The sequence below is a fragment of the Colossoma macropomum genome, unplaced genomic scaffold (assembly GCF_904425465.1).
Source record: "Colossoma macropomum unplaced genomic scaffold, Colossoma_macropomum, whole genome shotgun sequence".
NCBI lineage: Eukaryota > Metazoa > Chordata > Actinopteri > Characiformes > Serrasalmidae > Colossoma > Colossoma macropomum.
In genome coordinates this window covers 26,826,882-26,846,068 of record NW_023494792.1, presented here as the reverse complement: position 1 = coordinate 26,846,068, position 19,187 = coordinate 26,826,882, and the positions used below count along the sequence as shown (strand labels likewise).

Sequence of the window (19,187 nt, the reverse complement as noted above, 5' to 3'; positions counted from 1 at the left end):
TGAAGTGAGATGTGAAGTCTCCTCCCTCATCCAGTGTCGATTTTGGGGTTTTGTTTATTTTTTCACCAAATTTAGCTGCGCGTTATTGTTTGGAAGCTGATGTGAACAATTCCCTGATGACGTTTTGATCTGGCTGTTTGGGGTTATTTGGGAAAATTACAGATACTTTCTCTCGTATGAAACAGCCAGTCAAATCACACATGCATTACATTACCGGATGTCCTCTGGTAACACTAATCCAGCTCCAATAGGGCTACAGAGGGTCATTAGCTCCTGAATTATCACTTAACAGACTTGTGAAATGACTGACGTTGCAGATTTGTGCTGGATTAGGGGGCGGATTCACAGAAGCTTTCGTGAGAAAAAACTTGCAAAGGTTCTTAAGACAAACATTAAGAGGTTCATAAGAATGGGCCTCATTTACCAACATCTTCCTAAGTTTTTTCTTAAATGTGTTTTTGAGAAAGATCCCTTGAAAAAGTCTACGTCAGATTCATGTCGTGTTATTAAGCCATAGAACTCTTCACATCTTTGTGCTCTTGAGTGTGTGTAGATTCTGTTCTTCCCTAAGAACAAATCCCAAATAAGAAAACACTGGTGAATGTCAGAATCTTCGTGCAAACTGCGTAAGTGGGTTTTAAGAAGAAATTTCTTCTCAAGAATGATTGGCAAATGAAGCCCAATGTTCTTAAATGCAATTCTCCAAAAAAAAAACCTCAACGCTTACAGCCTGAGATAAATGTGAGGCTGTCATAAAGTTAAGAAAACATTTAAGAACATAATATTTTTGAGAATACCACTTGTTCTTAGAATTAGTCTTTAAGAAAAAAGTTAAGAAAAGAGAAAATGAGATAAAAGAAGTTATTTGAAGAAAAAATCTTTTTCTTGAGAAGGAAGTTAAGAAAAAACACACATTTAAGAAAATTTTCATTCTTAAGACACTTTTCTAAATCCGGCCCCTTATCAGTTATCACTGAAGTTACAGCGCCTCCCCAAAAAGTAAGACTAATAGAGCTCCAATAGGGCTTTAGTGTAAATGTGTCTGAATCAACCACAATTGTAATTAGAGCTTTAAGTACTATAGAAAGTACACAAACAGGACATTTGAGTAATGATCCTCATTTAAGACAGTGGTGTGTGTTTGTGTGTGTGTGTGTGTGTGTGTGTGTGTGTGTGTGCATGTATTTGTGAGTCCCAGCCTGTGTTGTAATTTACTTTCGGTAATTACAGGGTGATGCAGGACTACCAGGAATGCCCGGACCTCCAGGACTGAAGGTAACTTTATTTTAGAAGCCCTTTTCTTTACGTTCTACCTTCGTTACCTTCTTGAGGTTTGACAGGTACAGGTGTGTACTTCCTCAGGACATGCCTTGTTTTTACTGCATATTATATAGCATTGACCCAAGATCTTTACTGAGCTCATGGAGCATCAAACCAGTGTGAGAATGTGGGATATTTGAGAAATTCTCCTTTGGCACGTTTACCTTAGCCTGTTGGTCTGTTAGGAGTCTTGTGCCAACATGTTGAAGAGTAACAACACCCCCAAGTTCAACTTTGAAAAATGTTCAAAAATGGGAGAGACATCTTGGACCGTCTGAGTGGGGGGATTACAGTGTTGCTTATGAAATGTATGCACACCTTTATAACAGGCCTCATCTTTCTTATAGGTTAAGCTCACAAACAGAGAGAAGGAGAAAGAGAAAGAAACTCACAAGCATAAAAACAGGCAGGGGTGGACGTAATGGGTGTGATTATCTGAGCATAAAGATATCTAAACTCATCTCATGTTTAAGTAGGATAATATTAAACCCAGCATGGGAAAGAGCGCATTCACCGTAATTAATGCTAATATAACACTGAAAACCCCATAGAGAGGCTAACAGAAATTAGCATTAGTATTAGTGCAGTGGAGGTAATTAGTATAACTAGAATAAACAGGCAACAAAAGGCAAATACACTGCAATAGGGTCTGATTGCTAGGTAACAGACATAATAATCAGTTATCAACCTTGATTGAGTAGTCAAGTTGTTTCTTTGTTCGTTTGTGCACTTTAGGGTCCACAAGGTAATCCAGGAATGCAGGGGATGCCAGGAGCCAGAGGTCCTCCAGGAGAAGGACTCACCGGACCAGCTGTATGTGGATACACACACACACACGCACACACACACACACACACACACACATATACACCCACACACACCCACCCACACACCCACACACACACACAGTGACTTGACTTGACACACATACATGAGATCACTCAGTCCTAGACCTCAACAGTTTCTGAGTTCATCATGGAGTTTTTGGGGGTCCTGCCTTCTAGCTACAGGCTGAAACCCCTCCTCCTTCCAAACTAACGCCCTATAAATTCACATCCTTACCCTCCGTTCCCATGACAAAGTGTTCCCAATCCCCACCGCCACCCCATCTCCTCTCTGTTCCTCAGTCCTACATCAGTCCTGCTACAGCTACGAAGGGGCTCTGGCCTTCTAGCTACAGACAGAAGCTGCCCAGAACTCCAGCTCAAGTTCTCAGGGTTCTGCCCCTCCCTCAATCAGTCTTCCCTCATACTACCACCACCATGTTGACGGCATCCAAATTCATAATTATACATATATATGACCATGACCAAACAGTCTGTTAAATGTTGTTCAGCAGGACATCTTGCAGTAGGAGACACCGGCGTGAATATATACAATTCTGAGCTCACTTACTTTGCACAAAGGACCAATAATGACCAACAAAACATTCATATGCTGGCATTTTCTAGCATTTACCCCTTCAGTGTTAATGACCTGGTTGATTGTGTCGTTCTGAGCTGGATGATTGTCAGTGGTTTGTAGGCTGTTTAAATCCATATTTAACTGCAAAATGCTGACAGTATCACTGCTAATTCAGAACTTCATGAACTCATTCTTCTCCTACCAGAGTGATGAGAGGCACCTATGCACGTAAAGCTCTAACGGTAACGCTTAGCAGTCGCCTCACAGTTGCGGTTATTGGTTAAATAAGGTTTTGGTGGATGTTGACAATAGAATTGTGAATATATCATGTTTAGCAAGCAAATTCTAGTTTGGGTTTTTGTTTTTTCATTCATAGGATTTTAATTGGAAAAATTTGAATGTCACGACGTTTCAAGAGGTTTTCACGATACACGATATGTCATGCTATTTATTTTTTCTGGCATCTGATAAGTTGGAACAGTCAAAGTAGTGCCATGATTAAAAAAGTTAAAAACTATGAATGCAATGATTTGTATTTAGCATTTTACATACCACATACCCTACATCCAATTCAAAGAGACAGCTTATACTCTTCTTTTAATAAAGCATGCATTTGAGAATTGTTTTTTTGTCAACAATAAGCATGTTGTGACAGATTGTGACATAATTTATCAAGACAACAGTCCAGTGAAAAAGCATTGCCACTTGTCCAGTTGCTACCACATACACACACATGCACATATACACAGATATGTAAATGCAGGTGTAAACACAAACAGAGGGTTTTCTTAGTATGACAGATACTAGAGGCACAATGACATGTTTGATATTGATTGATTCTACAGACCTCTATTCATAAACTATACACACATTTTACTTCAGAACAGGATTGGATTGTATTTGGCTTTTTGCATCCTTATTCAAAAGAGTCATCTCTTAAAACACACTCTATGAATCAGTATTCATACTCTGTGGTTAACGTCTGATTTGTATTCTGTATTTTTCACAGGGACCTCCAGGCCCACCTGGCCCATTAGGAGCAGTTGTGAGTAACTTGTTGTATTTCTAGGACATTCTGAGCCCATTTCATAGCTGTAGCCGTTAATCTCACTGCTGTCACTCTGCTGCCACTGCAGGGGCTGAGAGGAGCTCCAGGAGTTGCAGGGCCTCAGGGACCAGCTGGACACAACGTAAGCCCCAAACACAAGCAGAACACGGCACAGCATAGACCAAAGCATATACAGGCCACAGTGAATGTTATGGCCAACTCACTATACAACATGATATATAATGATTATAGGAGTGTCGGTGGGGCCTGTCGGTGGGCTCTGTTCATTTAAGTGGTTAAAGTAGATCTGAGTACATTTTAAATGTGCTCTTTGAACAGATACATATTTGATTTGTGGCCATTCAGTCTTAATGAGAACATTCAAATTAGAATGTATGTGTTTTTTCCAAACTTACTTCATTCAGTGTTAATGTGGTGGCAGCATCTAACTTAGATAGATAGATAGATAGACAGACAGACAGCACAGACAGACAGATAGATAGATAGACAGACAGACAGACAGATAGATAGATAGACAGACAGACAGACAGACAGACAGACAGATAGATAGATAGATAGATAGATAGATAGATAGATAGACAGAAAGACAGACAGACAGACAGACAGATAGATAGATAGATAGATAGATAGATAGATAGATAGATAGATAGATAGACAGAAAGACAGATAGATAGATAGATAGACAGACAGACAGAAAGACAGACAGACAGACAGACAGACAGATAGATAGATAGATAGATAGATAGATAGATAGATAGATAGATAGATAGATAGACAGAAAGACAGACAGACAGACAGACAGATAGACAGACAGATAGATAGGCAGATAGACAGAAAGACAGATAGATAGATAGATAGATAGATAGATAGACAGACAGACAGACAGACAGACAGACAGATAGATAGATAGATAGATAGATAGATAGATAGATAGGTAGACAGATAGATAGATAGATAGATAGATAGATAGATAGACAGACAGACAGACAGACAGACAGATAGATAGAAATGGGAAATTGCAGTGTTACAGTAGAAGATATATAATTGCACATAAACTTACAAATATTAGACAGAAATAAAAATAGACATACATTAGGCAGAAATAAAAAGTATGAGAGAGTAGAAATAGAACTATATCTACATTTACATAGCATATAAGACAGGTGTGTTGTATCTATATGAGAGCAGGTGTTGCACTAAGTGGTATGAGGTAGTTACAACACAATGAGTATAAGCTTAACTAGGAGTAGCAGCAGTGTTTACAGTCTAAAGTGAGAGCGTTTTTACAGTAGCAGTTATGATATATCGCACAGTGTGTATTAAAGTGAGTGCCTGTAAACACCACAGCAGTAATACAGTAGACCTTCTTTCACCTTCGTCTTGCTCTAATAACGAACAGCTGAGAGCTGTTTGGAGCTTTCATCTTTGCGAAAACTGCTCGCTCTGCTAAGCAGCTTTGTCAGGACGCAGGTCCGCTCACATTAAAGACAGATACAAGTCAATCACCCACACGAATGTGAACCACCAAGTTGGAAAGATCAGATCTGAGCAAAGATCGAATCGAGCAGTGAGGCTTGTGACGTGAGCGCAGCTGTAGAGAGGCAGACAGTGTCACTGTTGGTGTGTGTTTGTGTTTGTGTGTTCAGGGTTTGCCGGGAAGGCCCGGAGAGAAAGGTTCCCCAGGAGAGCCGGTGAGTGATGATCTGTCAGCTTCAACATCACCGTCAGCAGCACTGACAGCTCTTATTGCTGTGCGCTGGTGATGCTGTCAGTGAGTTTAATGGATGAGTGTGGATGTGTTTGTGGGCAGTAGGACCTGCCTCAGAGCTCAGATTGATTCCTGATCGCTCTCACGTTGGGTTTCTTTCAGGGTAAGGCTGCAGACCTGTCTCAGCTCGACCTCAAGGTGAGAACACACTCATCCCTCCATACAGACGCTCATCCCTCCATACAGGCGCTAATCCCTCTATACAGACACTCATCCCTCCATACAGACACTCATCCCTCCGTACAAACACTCATCCCTCCACCCAGACACTCATTCCCTCATACAGACACTCATCCCTTCATATAGACACTCATCCCTCCATACAGGCACCCTTCCCCCATACAGGCACCTATCCCTCTATACAGATGCTCATCCCTCCATACAGGCGCTAATCCCTCTATACAGACACTCATCCCTCCATACAAACACTCATCCCTCCACCCAGACACTCATCCTTCTATACAGACACTCATCCCTCCATACAGACACCATTCCCCCCATAGAAACACTCATCCCTCCATACATACACCTATCCCTTCATACAAACACTCATCCCTCCATTCAGACACTCATCCCTCCATACAGACATTCATCACTCCATATAGACACTCATCCCTCCATACAGACATTCATCACTCCATATAGACACTCATCACTCCATACAGACATTCATCACTCCATATAGACACTCATCACTCCATACAGACACTTATCCCTTCATACAGACACTCATCCCTCAATTCAGACACTCATCCCTCCATACAGACACTCATCCCTCCATTCAGAAACTCATGCCTCCATAGACACTCATCTCTTCATACAAACACTCATCCCTCCATACAGACACTTGTCCCTCCATAAAGACACTCATCACTCCATACAGACACCCATCCCCCATACAGGCACTCATCCCCCCATACAGACACTCGCCACTCCATACAGACACTCATCCCTCCATACAGACACTAATCCTTCCATACAGACACTCATCCCTCCATACAGACACTCATCCCTCCATCTACCTGTATAATCAATCACCCATCCATCCATCCATCCATGCATTCATACACCAGTTTTATGATCCACCCATCATCTATCCATTATTCATTCACCCATCCACCTGTATAATCAATCACCCATTCATCCGTCCATTAACACCATCCATCCATCCATCCATCCATCCATCCATCCATCCATATATCCAACAGTTTTATGATCCACCCATCATCTATCCATTATTCATTCACCCATCCACCTGTATAATCAATCACCCATTCATCCATCCATTAAAACCATTCATCCATCCATCCATCCATCCATCCATCAGTTTTATGATCCACCCATCATTTATCCATTATTCATTCACCTATCCATCCATCCATTAAAACCATTCATCCACCCATCCATCCATCCATCCATCATTTTATCTGTTTCATAGGAGTTTTCATGCATGCACAATTCTCACAAACACCATTAATCTCACCTGCTGTTCTCATAGGGTGTATGTTCGGACTGCCCCCCTGGACCTGTTGGCCCACCAGGAATACCCGGACCTCCAGGAGACAAAGGCCCTGTTGGAACTCCAGGAAAGAATGGACAGGATGGATATCAGGTGACACTGCACTGGGCTCAGGCTTACAGAACTACATTTTGGATCACAGATATGAGTTTATATGACTGAACATCATAGAAAAGCTTTTCTGTGCACTTTTATGGAGTCTAGTTTGGTTTATTACACTTATTCGTTCAACTGGCTCCAGTGGGATGAGTTACTTCTTATGTAAACAGTAATAATAATAATAATAATAATAAGAAGAAGAAGAAGAAGTAGAATACCCCATAGAATGTGAATAGCATCCCTAACGTCCACAGCAAACAAATACGCCCATCCACACACTTAAAAAAGATGGTTCTTCAAAGGTTCTTCAGTAAAGAAAATGGTTCTGTATAGAACCATGAACACTAAAGGAACCCTTTGCATTAGTAAAGGGCTCTTTGCATCATTAAAGAGATCTGCACATTGATGGAGTATGTGTTTTAAACTTTTTGAAAAGGGTTCTATATAGCACCAAAAAAGCATTCTTCTATTGGTACAATGTCAAGCCTGTAACAATACAAGAACCATATTAGGTGCTATACAGAACACTTTTCAAAAAAAGGTTCTACATAGAACCATCTACAGCATATTCTCCATCAATCTGAAACACTCTTTAATGATGCAAAGGGTTCTTTGAGTATAAATGGTTCTATATAGAACCATTTTCTTCACTTAAGAACCCTTGAAGAACCATCTTTTTAAGAGGGCACAGCAATGCCAGTCTATCGCCTCTCTGAAGTCCCATGATGGAGGTAAAAGGCTTTGGGGAAACAGGTCAAGCAGAGAGTGTTTGAGAGAGCAGACGTCGGGGGGGAAAGGTGTGGAGAACCGAGTGCTGTGCATCAGTCAGGATGTCAGGATGGATTACACAGGTTAGAGCTCACGCTGTCATCAAAGCACCCGGCGTCAAGGGAAACCACGAGCGGAGGAGATGGAGGACCTGACCCCAGTGACTGTGTGTGTGGAGATCTTTTCACAGTGTTGTAACTGAAAGTGGTTGTTATTTGCAGGGCTTGCCTGGGCCAACCGGGCCTCCGGGACCACCTGGAGCTGATGGAGCCAAGGTCAGAGCAAGAAACTTAACACACTTCACACACACACACACACACCTTCCACAGCAGTAACTGTGACTTCTAAAGGTTAGCCAGTCATACGCAGTGGGCAGCTAAACTGAGATGTCCAGATGCCTGAACTCAGCACAGACCAACATTCCTAGACTGAACATTCTTAGATATAATATGAGATATGAACAGTGACTCACTGCTGCTGTGACCTGTGATTAACCATGTTGTGAACGCAGGGTGTGAAAGGAGACCGAGGCCCTGCAGGAACTCCTGGAGATAAAGGTGAAAAGGTACAGAGGCCATTCTTCATTTAGACCGGAGAGGCCATGAGCTGTTCCTATAATTTTCTGAATTGTTATCTTGAGATACAAGTTAATTATCTTGTGATCACATGATAACAACTTCGTAATCTGGAGATCACAAGGTCATACAACTCATTGTCTCAGGACAACAACTTCATCTCGAGATAACAAGATAATTAACTTGTTATTTCAATATAACAACTTTGTTGTCTTGAGATCATAGGATAATGTACTCATTGTCTCAAGACAACGACTTTGCTATCTTGAGTTAACAACATAATTAACTTATTTCGAGATAACAACTTTGTTATCTTGAGATCACGAGATAGTTAACTCATATCTCAAGATAACAACTTTTGTTATCTCGAGAGAACAAGATGATTAACTCGTTATTTCACAATAACAACTTTTGTTATCTTAAGATCACAAGATAATGTACTTATTTTCTCAAGACAACAACTTTGCTTTCTTAAGATAACTAGGTAATTAAATTGTTATTTCAAGATAACTTTGTTATCTCCAGAAAACAGATAATTAACTTGTTATTTCAAGATAACTGTATCTTGAGATCACAAAATAATGAACTCATAGTCTCAAGACAACGACTTAGTTATCTCGAGATAATAAAATTAACTTGTTATTTCAAGACAACAACTTAGTTATCTCAAGATAACAAGATAATTAACTTGTTATTTCAAGATAACAACTTGGTTATCTCAACATAACAAGATAATCATCTCATTATCTCAACATAACAATCCAGAAAATTATAACTACCTCATGGCCTCTCCAGACTTTTTCGTATTCATTTACCTACTTACTGTGTCTCTTTACTCGTCTAGAGGAAAGACATTGTCTGTATGTCAGTGTTGGACTTCATGTCTTCTTTCAGTCTCTCATTTTGCTTCATCATGTTTATGTGTGTAGGGACCTCCTGGACCCCCTGGCTATCCAGGTGCAGCTGGACCAATGGGTCAACCTGTAAGTAAGCCTGTTCAGATCTACCCAAAAAAACACTGTTTATTCTATTACATGGATAATTATACTTACTCTGATATTCAATTATTATATCTCTGCTGTCAGAACAAAACCTTGTATCTCCATTTTTGTTGTTTTTCAGTTTTTGACTTAATTTGAAAATGCCTGTTGTCCTTTACATTGTGTGTAAATTTCATGTTGAATGAACCCAAAAGAAACAGTCCCAAATTGACTTGGAAAAAGCTCTGGTTCCATTGACTCACATTAAAAATAAAGTGTGTTTGTCCTTCTCCTGTAAAGTTACCATTTTGGAGATACGAGGTTTTTGTTCTGACAGCAGTGATATTAGTTATTTCAACATTCTGTGTGTAATTTTGAAAAAAAGTCATTTAAATATGTTTTTGACTGTGTGTGAACTGTAGGGAATGTGGGGAGACAGATGATAATGCATCTCACAATAAGTGAAATGATGACACCTAAAGCCGCTTTTCCACTGCGTGGTACCAGGTCCACTCGACTCTTCTCGCCTTCTCGCCAAAATTTGTCTGCTTCATGTCTCGGCGGTTTTATGCGGCGTCACTATGATGACCAGCTACATTGAGGTTCTATATCTGCAGTAGAAAATGAAAGTAGTTGGTACTCGAGTCGAGCCAAGCCGTACCACGCAGTGGAAAAGCAGCTTAAGTGAAGATACATACAGAAATATTTCAAACAAAAATATGACAATTTTTTATATATTGTATGATGAAAAATATATCATAACAAACAACAGAACCATCACTTGTTATGTTGGCTGCTTGCCACAAGTGAATGTAAAACGTTCCATGTTTTCATTTTTATGTCAATTTCAATATTTTCTCATTCTCTTCAGATACTATTAGAATTTGCTGATATTTATATACCAAAAGAGTTTAAACCCCTTCCCAGCTCAGACTGACCGCTGCAGCATTTCCTGTCCTGTTGTGTGTTCGCAGGGAAATGATGGCAACCCTGGCCCCGCTGGTCCCCCTGGACCTCCAGGTGAAAAGGTAAAATACATCATGTGCATAACATGTATGGTGTTGAACATGTGTTTACATGAATGGATGTTATTACAGTGTGATCAACTGTACATTGAGTTACTGTGTTGACTTGTGTAGTACGCATTATTTCTGACCTGGTCAGTGTGTGAATTTTTCAGGGTAAAGAAGGAATGAGAGGCATCCAGGGCCCTCCGGGTCTGCCAGGCTTGATGGTGAGGAATTAGCTGTTAATAAGATTAATTATTGTTTTAGTTATTAAACTGTGAAGTGCAGCATTACGATCTTTGGAGGAATGTGCTGCACTCGTTTCTTTTCAATCAGGTTTTGATGTGTTGGCGTTGACTGGGTTTGCCCATTCACATTGTATTCATGCCTGATTGTGTTTTTTTTTTCCTTTGCACAGGGGATGATGGGTAAGCCTGGGAAAGATGGGCGACCAGGAGAGCCAGGAGAGCCAGTAAGAGCCTCACAAACACTTTAAACACCAGATTGTATACAGGCTGCTTCTTTTCAGAGAAGCATAGTTCAGGTTCAGAAAGTAAAATCCTCTGCAGGACTTTGTTTCAACTGTCTCTGTTTAGCTTCAGGGGGCAGGGTTTGGCTGAACAAATGTGCCCAGTTAGCCCTATTGACCAAATGGTAGAGCATGTTTCTTCATAGACTTTCAATTTCAGACCCCCCCCCCAATAAAACATCACCCTCTATCTTTGCTTGAATGCACCATTTTTTCCAGTGTTCTGTTTTAAGGAGGTACTCCTTAAAAGTACTTGTCTCATGAGGTTATGTGGTTGGTCAGGTGGTTAGGTGTTGTCCTGACCATGGAGTTGAAGATGGTGACCTCTGCCAATCAGAGCTCTTAATACATAATTTCTCCACGTCTAACGTGGTCATCATGCGAAATGTATGACATCATTAGCTCAAGTTATTGGTGCTGGATGAAAGCTGCATCAAACAAAGATGGTGGCACCCAGGACACATACGGCACTGTGCAAAAGTCAGAGACCGCTATTAATTTATTTAATATTTGGCCAAAAAGGCCATTAAGTACAAATGATTCATTTTTCAAGAGATATTTCAGAGGAGATTAGATATAAGATGATCCATCTGGATGAGGAAGGAGAACGTCGAAGGAAAATAAGTGTAAAAACAACAGGGGTTTCCAAAAAGTGGAGTCACTCAGAGCTTTGATCTCTGAGAGAGAGGAGAAAATCAAGCTGCTTCAGATCTGAAAACATCCACAGGTGTTTCTGTCCATCCTTCCACTGTGAGAAGACGACTCAGCGCTGTGGGTCTGAAAGGATGTGTAGCTGTCAAGAAGAACCTCACTGAGAAAAGGAGACGGACACACCAAACAAAGAAGCTAAACAATGGACTGACCACCCCAGAGTCCAGACCTCAGCACCACTGAATGGGTTTGATTGCTTCAGAAAATGATCAACCAGCTTCTAAGACTGAACTTTGGAGGTGTGGAAAATATCCCTGCAGGTTTCTTTGAGAAGCTGAAAGTGAGTCTCCTGAAAAGAAGGGAAGCTGGAATAAAGGTGCAGAGTGGACACAATAAAGACTGAAAATTAAATGAATGAGGAATGGGCTCTGCAGGGCACTGTACGTCCTGGGGTAAACATGCCACTGAGCAAATCCCATTGAAAAGAAGAGGTGCTAATGCTAATGACTGTCTCCCAGTCCTGTACTGTCTCTGTGATTAGCTCAAAAAGCAGCAGAGGTGTTGCTTTCTAGACCTGAATTTTCCACCTCTTCTTATTTTCTCTAAATATTAAGGCGGTAAGATGATATTTTCACTAGTTTTATACTGTTTTAATTTTGTTGCTGACTAATTGACAAATTGTGGAAGTACACACTTATAAAAGATGGTTCTTCAAGGGTTCTTTTGTAAAGAAAATGGTTCTATCTGGAACCATGAACACTCAAAGAACCCCTTGCATGATTAAAGGGTTTTTTCGTCATGAAACGTTCTTCATACTGATAGAGAACGTGCTGTAGATGGTTCTATATAGAATATTTTTGAAAAGGGTTCTAAATAGCACCAAAACGTGTTCTTCTGTTGTTACAAGCTCGTATCATAACAATAGCAAAACCCATTTTGGTGCCATATAGAACCCTTTTCAAGAAAGCTTCTATATAGAACCATCCACATTCCCACATTAGAACCAAGCACTTTCATCTCCAATCTGAAGAACCCTTTCACAATGTGAAGAACGCTTTTCACGATTAAAGGGTTCTTTGCATTGTAAAAGCGTTCTTCTTTCTTTACTCATGCAAAGGGTTCTTTGAGTGCTTATGGTTCTATATAGAACCCATCTTTTTTAAGCAGGGGGATGTTTGCATGATGTTATATAGGATACTGTGAGTGTTTATGAATTACATCATTGGAAAATGAAGATTGTGTTACAAAAACAAAGTAAATGGTTTCACTCTTTCAGGGTAAACAGGGAGAAGCCGGACCGCCAGGCAGAGATGGGCTGAGGGGGCTTCCTGTAAGTGAGAACATGATTGATTATGGGTAAAGCAAACTGCCTTCTCTACATTAGAACTTAAAATGGATTCAATTTGCACATTCTTCTTTCATCCAGGGTTTTAAAGGCCACCGAGGAGAGCCTGGACCACCAGGGTCAAAGGTTAGTGACTGTTTTCTACATTCTGCCAGCAGAGGGCAGCGATCAGGAAGACTGGTCTCGGAAAGGCGTTGAAATGTGGTTTGGTGCTTTTTCCACTGGAAAATGAGAGGCATTCAGCTCATCAACGACTCATAACTCACTGAGATGTCTGAGCAGATAAAACTGTGACTCTCTGAGGAAGAAGCCCCTCGTCTTAGTATTGTCCCTGTTGGAGAAATGTAATCTCAGCACTTTAACCACAGAATACCAGGAATTTCAGCATGCAATTTGTCCCTGACAGCGCAGACTGTATAAAACCTGTGTCACTGGCAATGTAAATGCCATCTGGAGGGCAGAACTTAAAGGTCACTGCAGGCCAGACTCGGCCCACGTCCACAGCTTGGGCAGCCCTCGAATGGAGTATCCACCCTCAAACGACTTTCCTTCATGACCAATGTAACATTTCTGCCATCTGCTCAGACACGGTTTTATTTAACTGTGTCTCTTTCAGGGCGAGGAAGGGAAACAAGGCCCCCCTGGACGAGAGGGTCAACCTGGAAAAGATGTGAGTTACTGTACTGCACAAGAAATATCAATAATATCAGAGCCAAATCACAGTCATAACAGTTTTATGTTTGTTTATTTTTCATAATTTGAATCATTCAGCTGCTCTTTACATTGCTTGAACATTGCTGGGTGAACAGAAATTTCTAACCCAGTGTTTAAGAGCTTTGTTATCCTTCACCTAAAGTTAGTTGGGGGATACAAAATTCACAGGGCGCTTTCGAATCACTTGTTATCAGTTGTTGTAAATCTTATAAAATAGACACTACACTGCAAAAAATGATATCTTGTCAAGTGAAATGATCATAAATCTAGTCAATATGTCTAATATTTCCCATTTTTAGAAGGTTGTGCACTTATTATAAGATTATTGAGCTTATTTCTAGACATAATTACTTGTTTTAAGTAAATTTATTAAGTAAAATGACCATTTTGCATGTTTCAAGCTCATTTCTTAAAACAAGCAAAAGAATCTGCCAGTATAGTGAGAGAATTTTATTTAATAAAATTACTTAAAACAAGTAAACAATGTCCAGAAATAAGGTAAATAATCTTAAATTATGCTTACAACAATCCGCCCAATGACAGCTGGGATAGGCTCCAGCAAGAGACACCAAAAGGTGTTTTGCAGATGTTTTGTTCAATATTTCATTTCATTTGAGTAATATATAAAATATATTCTATATAGTACCAAAAAAGGGTTCTTTGGCTTGTTCAATAGTGGAACCCTTTTTGGAACTCTTTGAATGATTAAATAGTTTTTTGCATGGTGGAATGGTTCTTCAGATTGCTGGAGAGTGTGTTTTATATGATTCTATATAGAACCCTTTTGAAAAGGGTTCTTTCTAGCACCAAAAAGCGTTCTGCTATTATTACAATACAAGCTAGTAACAACAGCAGAACCCTTTATGATGCTATATAGAACCCGTTTCAAAAACCATGTACAACACATTCTCCATCAATCTAAAGAACCATTTTACCCTTCAAAGGATCCTTTGATCATGCAAAGGGTTCTTTCAGTGTTCATGGTTCTATATAGAACCATTTTCTTTACTAAAGAACCATTTTAAGAGTGTAGCATTAAATTCATTCCATAAATTGATCTGAAACCAAACTGTTGATGACGTTTGGACAGTAGCTGAAGGTTTTCTTACCTCAGGTGATACACAAGTTGAGTTAAAACAACAGTGCATTTAAGGACGTCTGAGCAGTTTCTGTGTATCTTTTAGGGCAACACTGGACCTCCTGGGCTTGAAGGTGTCAGAGGACCAAGAGGAGAATCGGTGAGAACGTTTTCAAACTCTTGCCTTTTCACAGCAGTGAAAGTGAGCAGTATAGTGGGAAATGAAAACACAGTGAAGCAGAGCTTGACTTGACTTTCACATCATCTTTGAAGGGTAAACCTGGAGAGCCTGGACCGTCCGGAAAGCCAGGGGCGCCGGGGAATCCGGTGAGTTTATGAGCCCATAGGTTACCATACTGATTCTCAGCCAAAGAGAAGAATGCACACAGCTGCAAGCTGCGATCTGCAGTTTAATGCAGAGTCGATTTTGCCCTTGAATGCTCCTTTTTTCATAGCACAACATTTGACCCAAAACATTATTGGTATGAATCTCAATCTTCTTCTGCGGCTGGCATTTTCCTCTTAGTGAGATTTGTGTGAGATTTTGTCCAGTTCACTTTTAATCTCCCTGAATCCGTCTTAATGAGAGACGCAGCATGAAGAGGCCTAAGCCGTGTGGATATTGGGATAAATTCTGTTTTTGTGCGTTACCCAGGGTCTTCCCGGAACCAAAGGAGAGGTGGGAACCCCAGGATTACCCGGTTTTGCAGGTCCAAAAGGACCCTCGGTAAGCAGAAGCGTCCCTTCAGATTTCTTTTGAACGTTTTTTGTGTTTATGTCAGCGCTCACTTATCCATCTTGAACAATCCAAGCTGGCGTGAGTCTCTGAATCCCGCTGGAAAGCCATTCTGAGTTGTCCCACTTCCTTTGATTCAAAGCGCTTTGTGTCCTGAAGTCTTTTAAAGCAGTCAGATGATAACACGCTTTCTCCCATGCAGGGCGCTCCTGGTCCTGTCGGGCTTGAGGGCAAACAAGTAAGTACTCGTTCACAGCAACTTTGACGTGCATCCTTTTTCACATTAGCTGTTATCGACTAAAACGACTGACCGTGGCTGTTTTGCAGGGAATGCCGGGAAGACCTGGAGACAGGGGATCCAAGGGAGACAAGGTGATTGTGTAGAGCCAGTTCATCATTACAAAAAAAGAGACTTTAATCCTTACCAAAACAGTGTCCGAATAAATTCTGATTCAGATACCTGCCCCTAAGGCCAAATAAAAGGTTCTGGACAGTCTCCTTAAACTCTAAGTGGACATGCTTCACAGATTTTAATGAATAATTTATAATACTTAAGATAAAAAATTGAATAAAAGGCCAACATTTGAGGGCGTATATTGTCTTTGAATGAGACAATATAGGAGTGAACTAGTTTAACCCCTTAAAATACCAGGCTTATTACAGACTAAGGCTTATTATTCAGTGAATAATAAGAGAATTCAGTGTAATCTGGCTGAGCTATTCTTAGATTATAGAGGTGTGTAATGAAACTGGCCATTTAAGGGGTTAACGAAATAGCCCATCTAATCAACATGTTTTGGAACAACGACCCTATTAGTATGATGTAATTTACATAATACCTATTAGGTGCAATTTGCCAGTCACATGAGATTCTGTGGAGAATATCATTGTCTGATCAGCCTGTTTATCTACTGCTTTACCTGAATTTAACATATTGGGAAAAAACTAAAATGTGGCCTGTTTAAAAGTTTTAGTATATTTAATACGTTTTACTTCCAATATGTTACACAATAACTCAGCAAATAATAGAAATTGTGCTCCAAAATTGGCCTGAAAATGGCAGACCTAAGTGTGTCCTCTGTAAAGGATGTGTTCACTTATTTTCACTTCGAAAATCAACAAAACACGCCGTTTAACCAGTGGTGTCCAAACTTTTGCATGCAACATGTAACATTTGCCCACAATAATCATTAGAAGTCATTTAATCCCTCAACTAAGGCTTATTATTCAGTAACTACAGGGATTTCAATGCAAACTAATGGAGCTTTTCTAAGGTTGTAGAAGTGTATAATAAAACGTTGGGCCTGCCGGTCAGCCCTGGGCATTTAAAGGGTTAAAGAAATAGCCCATCTAATTAAAGGAATAGCTCAACCTGTTTTGAAACATGCTCAACCACCCTATTTGTGTGAGGCTGTGTGCAGTATACCGTTGTCTGATCAGCCTGTTTACCTTCTGCTTTTACTGAATTTAACATATTGGGAAAAAAAATAAAAAGCCTAAAATGTTTCAAATTTATGGTACACTTAATGTTTTACTTTCAATATGTTAAACTCAACAAATAAGTAGAAACTGTGCTCCAAAATTGGTAGGAAAGTAGCAAAGTATTGTGTTCTCTGAAGAGGATGTGTCAACTTATTTACACTTAGAAAACCATCTAAACATGTCATTTAACCAGTGGTGTTAGAAACTTTTACATACAACTGTGACATTTGCCCACAATAATCATTAGAAGTCATTTAATAGAGAAAAAGTGTAAGATTAAATTTATCATTCATGCCTGCTGGTGCCATTATCCAACATATGAATCCAAAGTGCTTCTATCTTTTAAAATCTTATTGTTGATGTCTCAATATGTTCTTCCACGTGTGACTGTTTCTACACCACTGCAGTTAAAGGATAGGACATTGTGTTTTGCCTCTATCAAGTGTCAAACCACAAGAGAACAGTCCTTTCCTGTGATACAGCTCTTATACTCTGATAATCTAGCTTTTGGTGGTCTGGACAGAATAGAAGATGAACTCTAAAAATAACAAGTAATGTGAGGTTTAATTCGATATTTTGTGAGTGTTCTTGGATGTGTGGAAGAACTAGTTTTCACCAGATTATAAAGCTGGAGTCACTGGAACTTCTTAACTTTGCAGTCACCATGACCAAGTCTGTCTTTCAAATTCTGTGCTTTCCTATATGAAAACTAAGGGGGCTTCAAAAAAACCTGTGAAATGAAATATATTTAGCCATTAAACTGCCCTGACTGCAGGACCTGCAACATGTCCTCCAAATCTGCTCTGTTCTCCAGGGTGAACATGGTATAAAGGGAGACAAAGGCCCAACTGGAGATACAGGAATGCCTGGGAACCCAGGACCTCCAGGCAGGAAGGGCCACACGGGTATGATGGGCATGTCTGGACCCCCAGGAGAGGTTGGTCCACCTGGGTCACCAGGAACACCAGGTCAGCCTGGTCTTCCAGGACAAAGGGTGAGATTTCTTCATTATTTATTGGGATGGATTAGAGACATATTGGAGTGAAGTAGCTGAAGTGAGCATCAAGTGCCTGTTTTAGGAAGACTAATGCAGCTTTGGTGTTTTCTTTAGGGAGAAACACCATCGCTGGAGTCGATGCGGAGGTTAATTCAAGAGGAGCTCGCCAAGGAACTGGAAGGTGGGATCTGACCACGTTTAACTTCATGACTACTGATCTAACATCATAACTGTTGATTAGGGAATTGATTGAGCTTTGTGTCAGACTAATTTGAATGTTCAGTATATTTTTGATCAAAATGTACCAAAATAATCAGATCAATTCATGATGAAATGTTCGAGTTCATGATGCTTTGAATCGGTTGCTAAACAACTGTAATTGTAATGTGATACATATTGCACTGTATGTTTAATAGTGTTTTAATCCCTTTGTGATTTTTATGCATTCCCAGCCAAATTGGCCTACATCATGGCCCAGTTTCAGCCCACACACATTAAGAGCACGGCTGGGCGTCCTGGGCCACCAGGGCCACCAGGTAAAGATGGACCACCTGGAAGACAAGGACCACCTGGAGAGCCTGGTATGCCTGGCCAAAACGGAGCAGAAGGTGTCAGAGGTCCAATGGGTCCAAAAGGTACTTTGCTACAGGAAAATCTTGCTGCTTTAAGACGTTTAAATCATCCCCATTAATGTTTTCTACACTTTTGTTTGTTGTTGATCTGAATATGTTCCGTTTTACACAGTCATTCATAGAGGTAGGAAATGTGGCCTTGACATTTTATTGCTGAATTGCAGGTGAAAGAGGTACCAAAGGAGAAAAAGGAGAAGATGGCGTCGGACAGCGAGGAGAGCCTGGCCCATCTGGCCCTGCAGGTAAGACCCTGTGAAAATAGTGAAACTGATAAGGGCAAGAGATGCAGCAGTGTGCTGACAGTATGAATCCGTCACAGTGGTGGTACGCTGAGGGGTACATCTCCAGTACTTTCACTCAGGGAACATGATTCTACCATATTTTTGCCAATCTGATTGAATACATTCTGATTATAGATGAAGACTGAGGTGTTTATTCTCACTCTGCTCAACAATCTGATGATAATCTCCGTTTACATGCTCACTACAAGTAATCTGATCCACAATTACACTTC

At 40.3% G+C, this 19,187-nt stretch overlaps 1 protein-coding gene across 1 annotated transcript in view; it reads left to right on the top strand.

Moving 5' to 3' along the window:
• The window catches only part of col22a1 (collagen, type XXII, alpha 1), a 123,029-nt gene that overhangs the window by 101,368 nt on the left and 2,474 nt on the right, over positions 1–19,187 (top strand). The window contains exons 39-63 of the mRNA XM_036576727.1: positions 1,231–1,275; positions 2,056–2,133; positions 3,734–3,769; positions 3,861–3,914; positions 5,440–5,484; positions 5,664–5,699; positions 7,060–7,173; positions 8,169–8,222; positions 8,459–8,512; positions 9,452–9,505; positions 10,477–10,530; positions 10,683–10,736; positions 10,928–10,981; positions 12,966–13,019; positions 13,116–13,160; positions 13,651–13,704; positions 14,933–14,986; positions 15,100–15,153; positions 15,482–15,553; positions 15,765–15,800; positions 15,890–15,934; positions 17,859–18,038; positions 18,156–18,222; positions 18,494–18,676; positions 18,838–18,915. Of these exons, the coding sequence (XP_036432620.1) occupies positions 1,231–1,275; positions 2,056–2,133; positions 3,734–3,769; positions 3,861–3,914; positions 5,440–5,484; positions 5,664–5,699; positions 7,060–7,173; positions 8,169–8,222; positions 8,459–8,512; positions 9,452–9,505; positions 10,477–10,530; positions 10,683–10,736; positions 10,928–10,981; positions 12,966–13,019; positions 13,116–13,160; positions 13,651–13,704; positions 14,933–14,986; positions 15,100–15,153; positions 15,482–15,553; positions 15,765–15,800; positions 15,890–15,934; positions 17,859–18,038; positions 18,156–18,222; positions 18,494–18,676; positions 18,838–18,915 (1,654 nt within the window). The remainder of the gene's footprint in view (positions 1–1,230; positions 1,276–2,055; positions 2,134–3,733; positions 3,770–3,860; positions 3,915–5,439; positions 5,485–5,663; positions 5,700–7,059; positions 7,174–8,168; positions 8,223–8,458; positions 8,513–9,451; positions 9,506–10,476; positions 10,531–10,682; positions 10,737–10,927; positions 10,982–12,965; positions 13,020–13,115; positions 13,161–13,650; positions 13,705–14,932; positions 14,987–15,099; positions 15,154–15,481; positions 15,554–15,764; positions 15,801–15,889; positions 15,935–17,858; positions 18,039–18,155; positions 18,223–18,493; positions 18,677–18,837; positions 18,916–19,187) is intronic.